A 9372-nucleotide genomic window follows, 5' to 3' on the forward strand; every position below is an offset into this window, starting at 1 on the left:
CAACAGGATATCTCGGGCCAACAGTTCACCTCCTTTGCTTCCATCAACACATAAACAAACACTGAAGTGAAAGCTGTCACTCTCACCCTGTGCTGTCGCTCTCCTCTCTCACTTTCTACCTGGAGACCGATCAGAGATAACAAGAAAGGCGCTCTCGGCCCACTTTCAACTCTTTCTATACAACCTGGTCATTGGCTCAATTCATTATAGAAAAGCATGTGTGTGCGCGTGTTTGTGTGTGTTCGGTTCTCTGTGTTTGTGTCTGGCGGTGAAGTGGTATGCTGTGACGGGTGGGACGTTTGGCGTGTTAAGTGCGCGGCTCCCTGCTTCTCCTTATTTTCTTCTCGGAGAGTAATTCTGATCGCACAAACACATTGCACGCAAAGAAATCTGCCACTGCAATGTGAGGCGTCAACATTTTGTAAACAATGTTGTTCACGCGTTTGAAGAGTGGTGTAAATATGCACGGCTAGCAAATGCATCTCCATAGTCAGTTCATTACAAGTCATTTCCATGAATGTTTTGCCACGATACAGATGTTACGTCACACAAGACCCGGACACTGTTGTGTAACACGTCTGATTCCTTAACGACGGCATGCTCTTTAAAAGCCCAGAGAGGGATGGCATTGTGCTGTCTGGTTCTGTGTCGAAAAGCAATAACAGCATAACTCCGGTTGATCTTTGCGGGCAATATGGTGGGATCTCTGTGTAATTGGGGCTTACGTCTCTGTGTGCGTTTGTGTTTGAGTGTGTGTGACGGTGCGGGTGGCGTGATTGGGTGTGTTTGTGTGTGCGTATGTGTGGGCTTATCTTCACCACACTATGCCCTCTGCCGCTCTCCCCTTCTCATGTTGCAGGAGGTGTTCACACCAGAGTGCAAGTTCAAGGAGTCGGTGTTTGAGAGCTACTACGTCATCTACTCGTCCACAGTGTACCGGCAGCAGGAGTCGGGCCGTGCCTGGTTCCTGGGCCTCACCAAAGACGGACAGGTCATGAAGGGCAACCGCGCCAAGAAGACCAAGCCCTCCTCACACTTTGTTCCCCGGCCCATTGAAGGTACAGTTGGCCCATGGGGGAAGATTGTCAATCACTGGTTCACTGGGCTGATGATTGAATGATGATTCACTGAGAATGCATGGGCAAGCAAACGGTACAGTTAGAAGCTTTTGACCGCTACTGACCTAAGATATCGACGATTTATTTTGAATGCCAACAACGCCTACATACTAGCATTGGCTTCCAAAGACTACAAAAATAACTTTTGGCTTCCAATGACAACTAAAGAGAACTACTGGCTACTATTGGCTACAAAAGATTTGTACTGGATACTAAAGACTACGAAAAAGGACTACTGGGTACTAAAGAATACTAAAGAGAAGTACAGAATACCAATGACCACTTCAGAGTACTGAACTTGCTACTTATGACTACTTATTGGTAATACTGGCTATTAAGGATGATACTAAGGAGGACTGTACTGTTCCAACTATGTGTTGACTTGTTCAGTGTTTACATAACTCAGGCCAGCCAAACTTTGGCATCAGGCAAACTCAATTCATGAGCCAGGAAATGAACGCCTCGCTCCTATAATCAAATATAGTCAAACAAATCCAATGATTCTCATGACACGTATGAAAACAAAGGTAAAATAAATCTGTTCAACGCAAGGAACTCATACAAACGAAATAACTGCTAATATAAATGTAGTTCTACTAGCTAAAACTGCTAAACCAGGGAATAACAAAATACACACACAGCTTTTAAGGCCAAACAACACCTTCTGGAAAGCCAAAACATTGATGTCATACTTCTTGTGAGTTACATACAGTTCCCTGTTATTTACATAATGTTTGAATGAATCACCAAATAATAAGTACCGGCAATGCTTTTTTAAGCAATTAGAAAATGAACAAAATTTGTTTCAGGTCAGAACTGGCTCCTATGATTACTACTGATCACTGATAAGCATAATGATTAAACCTAATACTTCCTAACTTGGTAACACTTAATAATAATAAGGATTTTCAAGGCAAACGACCACTACTAACGCTACTGACTAAGACTGCACCATAGTCTGACTATTAACACTGTTGACGGCAACGTCGATAAAGCCTCTTCAGTATTTACATGGCTGTTTAAAAGGGTTGTTTATGCCTCCCCATGTCCTCTGTGTGTGCCATATGAGTGAGTGCAGTGTCTCAGATGTTTTTGATGATAACAAACGCGCGGCCCGGACAGGACGGGAGATGCGGAGGTGACCGAACACTCGAGTAGTGCTATCTTCAACGCCGCAGCTTAATCAGCTCACCTTAATCCTGACCTTGTTTCTGTCTGCCCATCCATCTCCCCAATCTGATCCCCACTGTCCCTACTCTATATTCCCCATCTACTTGTACCTCTGAGTACTTCCTCGTCTCCTCACCTCTCGTCTCCTCTCGTCTCCTCTCCTCTCCTCTCCTTCCCCTCTCCTCCTCCCCTCTCCTCCTCCTCCTCCGCTCTCCTCCTCCCCTCTCCTCCCCCCTCCTCGTCCTCCTCCCCTCTCCTTGTCCTCCCCTCTCCTCCACCCCCTCCTCCTCCCCTCTCCTCCCCTCTCCTTCTCAACCTCCTCCTCCTCCCCTCTCCTCCTCCTCCTCCTCCCCTCTCCTCTTCTCCTCCTCCACCTCCCATCTCCTCCTCCTCCCCTCTCCCCCTCCTCCTCCTCCTACCCTCTTCCCTCTCCCCCTCCTCCTCCTCCTCCTCCTCCTCCTCCTCCTCCTCCTCTCCTCTCCCCCCCCTCCTCCTCCTCCCCCCTCCTCCTCCTCCTCCTCCTCCTCCTCCTCCTCCTCCTCTCCCCCCCTTCCTCCTCCTCCCCTCTCTCCCTCCTCCTCCTCCCCCCTCCTCCACCTCCTCCTGCTCCTCCTCCCTCTCTCTGCAGTGTGTATGTACCGGGAGCCGTCAATGCATGAGATCGAGGAGAAGCAGCGCTCCAGGAAGAGCTCAGGGACTCCCGCTATGAATGGAGGAAAAGCCGTCAATCAGAACTGTTCATAGCATCAGGGGGCGGAGCTTCCATCGGGGGGGAGGTGTGACCTCCTCTTAATTTAAAGGGGAGGAGTCATCACCAAACCCCTTACAAAATACGCACCACTATACCCTCTGTCTAGGGGAGGGGGGAGTTGCCGCGACAACCAGGAGCTTGTACTGTACACCCAACCAATCAAAAAAGAACAGCAACTTAACTGAACTCTTGCCTGTGAAATTCTTTTAGATGAATTATTATTAATCCAGACGATATGAAAGAAACATTTTCAATCAGGATTTGACCTAAACATTTTATGCAAAAAAGAGAAAAAGCTGTGACAAACATAAGAATGGTGGTCTCTCGTCATATAAATACAAATATCTATAGTTTCCAATTTATGCTGTGAAAAATTAGCTTTAAAGACATGTTACAAATGTCATGCATTGGTTAGATATATATTTTTTGGATTGCCGTGACGCTTCCACACGCTTAATGGTGTTATTGTTGTCAATAATAACAGTTATTGATTATGTTTTAATTAATAACGATCAGTACTACTCTGTTGTTACCTCACCAGCTCGGTTAGCGACCACGTCGACTCCGCCTCTTGTTTTTTTCTAGAGACTTATCACTAAAGAGAAAGTCGTTTCCACTGCTTGACGGTGAATGTGCTCTCACGCAAACTAGTCAGAGTGTCGGGAGGTCGGACTGAATGTACTGTAATGTCAGAATCTGATTGGTGGAGATATGGGTGTGGGGGTTGGGCCGTGCGATCTGATTTGCTCAGGGTGCTGTACTGTAAGTGCGAGTGATTGGTTGTTTATCCACGGGACAAATCGGATTGTTCCAGAAGCTTCTTGGAAGAATCCCCTCCCCCTCCCTGGCCAGGCAGTGGGACTGTTATAAGCAATACAACTCAGTCAAGAGATGTCTCAAACGAATCTCCAAGCGGCACTAATTGCAATGAGTGTGCGTTCGAACGTCATTGGCTTGTGAAAGATTGATGCACGTTAAAAAGCAGGGTTTTTCAAATTGTCCAGAGAGACAGAGGTTTGCTCAAGGGTCAACGGTAGTCCTCCGAGCAGTTCCTTCAGTAACATGGGAGGAAAAGCGAACTTCTTTTTAAATGGCGTTAAACGGCGCGTTGCTCTCTCTCTCCCAGAGTTCCGAGGGGGCGAGGTAATGGTGGTGATGATGATCACGACCACTGTGATAGCCACGGACGGTTATCCTCATCATTTGCACCTCGAGAATCACAGCTCTCTCTGCTCTGCAATTTGTATGACTGGGGTCTTGACCGCAAAAATCATACAAAAAGAAATAAAAAATAAAAAAAACAATCACAACAAAAAAATAATACATATATAGCATTTGTGCTTTCAATATATATGAACAAAACATGATGTCATCTTTGATAAAGAAAAAAAAAAGTCTGGACTGTTCTGGAAGGTTCTGGCCTGAGATGGGGCTTGTTTGTTCTAATGAGTTATTTTGCTGCAGTCTCCTCTCTTTCCTCGCCGTAAATGGTAAACAATAAGCTATTAAATAGATGGGTGGACAGGGTGCAGCATTGTTTAGAAACTAGCTAATTAAGTTTCCTCCTTTAATTCTTTAGAGTGGGGGTAACAGCTAATGGCACCCCACTACCACGGCAGAGGCAGAGCGGGTCAGCCAAGTCCGGGATTGAGCGATTTGTTGTTTTTTTCTTCGTTTTTTTTGGAAATCATTGACGTAACGTAAAGGGTAATTGTATTCTATTAGTCGGTAAACCATAGACATCGACATAGTCTCCATCCGCCGTTCTTTTTTCGTCTTGGTGATTTAGGAAATGAGTCGTGTGTTGCAGCGTTGCGTCGGAGCGGGCTTCTTCTATTCTCATAAGTGCTTGGTGCACCTCCTCTGGCTCCAGCCCCATCCTTCACTGATATTGGATCATCTAACTCAGGAAGTCTTACAATTATCCAATGAACGCCTGTCCTCGTTGTTCGGCACACTATAGAAAAAAGCCTGGCTTTTTTTGTTGTGCTTCTCTTGAGCAAGCTCGGAACGCGTGGCAAAACCGATGTTTTGTTACGGGTGATGAGCGGGCGGTCTGTGGCGCGCAGAGGGGGTAGGTCGAGGAAAAGGGATTCACAGGCAACAGATACACACAGGCGATCTACAGTGGAGACTAACACCATTTACTTCATACCACACACACACACACACACACACACCGATGGCCTCTGTTGTGTGTTTTGACCGGGAAACACAATTTTGTATGCAGTTGTGAGGATCCTGATGGTAGCATCCACCAGCTTATGCATCTCTACTAGTCGTGGTTGAACACTCTTTATCTGTGGTAGATGAACAGCACACGGTCTGCAGTACAGAGCAGATGCCCACGGGTCCCAGTCGTGGACCTGTATATGTGTTTCTTTTCTTTCCATTCTAACAAGTCTTCCACCTGGTTCCCAGCTAGCATAGCGAGGCTGGCGCAGGCTGCTTGCGAGAGCTAACGGTAGATTAGTTAACTTTCCATAAGCTCCCAACTACACATATTGAATATGTATATAAGACGAGATGCTAATAAAGGCATAAAGCTTATACCAGCATTAAGCAGCGAGGTGATGTGGATACATGTCGACAAATAGCGCTGTGGAAGGTGTAAAGGCATGGGATGAGAATGAGCGTATACCCAGAAGATGGAGACGAAGATCAAAGGAGAGCACTTTCTGTGAATATGGGATTTATAAAAAGCATTAGGAACTGTCGGGGTTACGTGCGAATATGTAAAGAAAAAAAATTATTTATGTATTTTATTTTTTTGTTTGCCGATTATTTCACCACATTGGAACTCACTCATGTATGCATTATGAATTGTGAGACAAAATAAAAAAAAATATGCATTGATAATACAAAAAAAATCGGAATGACGTTAGTGATTGTTTAAGAATAAAGACGTTATGTTATCAAAAGTGTTCTCCTGCTCTTTGTGTGCTGGCAATAATTATGAGAGACATCTCGACAGCAAGTGCAGTCCTAGCTGAAGGCTCAGAGGCTTGAAGAGACCGGCAAGACAACATGAAACAGCAGTCAGCACATAATAACATAAATATCATCAGATTAGTGTAGGAGAGAATGTAACACTTTGATTTGGTTGTGTAAAAGCTGCACCACACATAGCTATGTGTAGAAAGCTTTATATAAACACGAGAGCCAGGAAAGTTTATTCGATTTGGGTGCAAATAAACAAAAGGAATAAAATTGTTTGACTTTGTCGAAGAGACGAATAACAAGGAAACAAGAGATGGGACTAAGTCCATTTGGTCCTGTTGTCTCCCAGTACTCTGCATGCTCTCCTTCTGAATGTCACCAAATATTCAATAAGCCACAACAAGGGAACCAGGGGGCCGAGTCAACACACAAACCAAATCCATCACCATGACTCTGACTGCTTTATATGAGCCCAAGAATTCGGGAAATCCAATCTGCCACCACTATCAACTCAGATGGGCTGATTTATCTTTTCACTCAGGCTAAACCCGCTGCGTTGGTTTGGGACGGCGCTCCTTTCGCTCTTAATTCAGTCGTCGTCATGGAAACAGATCTGCCTCGCCGTCTGCAAGGAGAAAGGTCGGGACGGGGAGGAGGGGGAGGAAGAGGAGCGGGAGGAGGACGAAGGCCTCCCCCGACATTCAGGACGTTGCGGAGGCACAGCAGAAGGTTGCGGAGCCGAGGCAGTTCTTCATTTCCCTTCTTCCGGCTCCTTCCCTCTCTCTGTGCTTCCTGGAGGTCCGTCTTGCAGCTTCAAGGGACGACTTTGCTGCAGCCTGTGGACAAATGGCGGCCCCCTTCCTGCTTGGGTGTAGAGAGAGAGCGCAGGGGGGGGAGATGGAGGGCGGGGTCCTTGGTGGGGAAGACAGATGAGTCGGTGTGATAAAGGTTCAATCCAATATGCAAAAAACAAATGACCGCTGTCATCACCCATCTCACACAGCTTCTTTCCCCTCCTCGAACCCATTGATTGATAACAGACCGTCTCATCCTTCTCCTGCCATGAAACTCTTCTAGGCATACTTTCGGGAGAGACAGACACGTGTTGGTACACACGCGCGCACACACACACACTCACACACACACACACACACACACACACACACACACACACACACACACACACACACACACACACACACACACACACACACACACACACACACACACACACACACACACACACACACACACACACACACACACACACGTGTTGGTACACACAATCACCTGTCTGAGGTTGCTTTGACGCAGGCATAACGCTCAGCCATTCACAGACGGCAAGAGATTTTATACCTAACTCTCCTCCCAGTATAATTAAGTTAAGATCAAAGACGTGTTCGCTTCTGTTGTTCATTTATTACGATATAGGATAGGTGAGCGGACATAGAGTGAACACATAAATAGATATTAGATAAGTAACATTGAAAATCCCAAGCCTGCTCTCTCTCAATTCACATGCCTTTTAGAGGGCAGGGAAAACAGCCCCAAGGGAAACAGCTCTATGTGATCGACATAGAAGCTTGGCTTGCCAGACAGCTTGTGGGCAACATGGGTTCAGGTTCATCTGTTTAGGCAAGTAAGAAGGAGGTTAAGAACCAGTAGAAGCCTGCTGCAAATAACTCTCCTCTCCTCTGCACTCCTTTCTTCTCTTCTGTTCTCTACTCCTCGTCACTCCTCTCTTCTCTCTCCTCTGCACTCCTACTCTACACTAATCTTCTTAGTCGCCTCCACGCTTGTCTCCTCTCGCTCCTTATCTCATCTCTGCCCTCCCTGCTCCCCTTTTCTCGTCTCTATCCTCCATTCCTCTTTCCTGTCCTTCCCTTTTACTCTTCTCTCCTCATTCTTATCTTTTGTCCTTCTTTCACACAGCCAAGTATGAATTGTATTTGTTCATACTTGCCCTCGGGATTCACATTGGCCATTTTGAGGTACAGTGATAGGATCATTTTACATGACAAAAATGCTATGAAATGAATTTATTTAAATGCCATATGTAGCACTAGTAAAATCTTAATCCCTGCACACATTGGGAGGCATACAGAAGTGTGGAAGAAAGATGTTTGCGACTTTTTTTGGCCAATGTGAGACCATTTATATGCCTTTTCCTACTTTAGCAATCTTTTGTCATATTCACATACTCCCTCATAATTATTGGTTGCATAACAGTCCAATCAAAAGGTACACAAGGGAATACTCTGTCCAAGGTCATGGTTTATATTCAATCTCTTTTTTCTCTTTGGTTTGAAATCGGTTTTTGTGTTGCTAGGGGGGGACACCCATCATGTCTTGGCTAATTTTCTTTGCGCCTCACATAATTCCTTTTGGGACAGGCATCCCAATCAGACTTAGTAGCTGGAATATTCGTTTTATTATTATTATTATTATTATTATTATTATTATTATTATAATTATTATTATCTAATGAAAACAACCAGATAACCACCTTTAATGAACTTTTTTCTTTCGTTTTTTCAAACACCTATGTACTACTGCAGGAGAAACGCATCCAGCAGGGGTGCTTTTTTTAAATTTAATATGATTACACAATGCTCCACCACTAAGTTATTGCTGGCATAAATGGTGGATATCTTATTGTTGCAGGCACATTGTTGCAAACTCAGGTGTTGTGCATTAATATATATGCACATAACTTTGATAATGCTGAACTTTCTAAAATACATATTACATAGTCTGTCAACTACATTCAATTTGGTGCATTTTATGTAGTCGACTGATTCTTGCACTTTTTGGGTTATATCTTAATTTTGGAATGCACTAATTGTAAATCGATTTGTAAAATAATAGTCTTAAGGAACTTATATCTGCTAGCAGCGATTTAGACCAACAATAATGAATCATCCCCTCTCCTTCTCTATTAGACAACGCCTTTGCAAGCATACTTTCTTCCAATTTATACCAAAGATGCAGAACATCTACTACTAGGTTCTCCTTCTTAATAGACATTGAGATATAGCAGAGTCATTGAATTGTGCATCAATAGAAACACCAGACTGTTTCACTCATTATAACCCAAATATAAAACCCTTTGAATCGTTTTACTCCTCCCTTTTTACCTCTGAATGACCTACAGACGAGTTTATTCCATTGATCCTAATTCTGAAAAATAATTGGACAGTCTGCTATCTCTACAGGAAGTAAGCCATTCAGTTAAGGCTGTAAAATCCAGCCCGAGGTGCAGATTGCTTTCAAATTTAATTTATTTTAAGTTTTGTGACAAACTGGCAACATTAGTTAAATCTATATTGAATGAATCTTTGAAACGTGGTTCATCACCAATCACTCTAACATAAGCGTCAGTTTCACTTCATC

General features: G+C 44.4%; 1 protein-coding gene across 1 annotated transcript in view; it reads left to right on the forward strand.

Moving 5' to 3' along the window:
- The window catches only part of LOC132463293 (fibroblast growth factor 12-like), a 16729-nt gene extending 10769 nt beyond the window's left edge, over positions 1–5960 (forward strand). The window contains exons 3-4 of the mRNA XM_060059351.1: positions 860–1058; positions 2917–5960. Coding sequence (XP_059915334.1) covers positions 860–1058; positions 2917–3032 — 315 coding nt within the window. The 3' untranslated portion in view covers positions 3033–5960. The remainder of the gene's footprint in view (positions 1–859; positions 1059–2916) is intronic.
- Positions 5961–9372: the final 3412 nt, after the last annotated feature.

The sequence above is a fragment of the Gadus macrocephalus genome, chromosome 8 (assembly GCF_031168955.1).
Source record: "Gadus macrocephalus chromosome 8, ASM3116895v1".
NCBI classification, from domain to species: domain Eukaryota; kingdom Metazoa; phylum Chordata; class Actinopteri; order Gadiformes; family Gadidae; genus Gadus; species Gadus macrocephalus.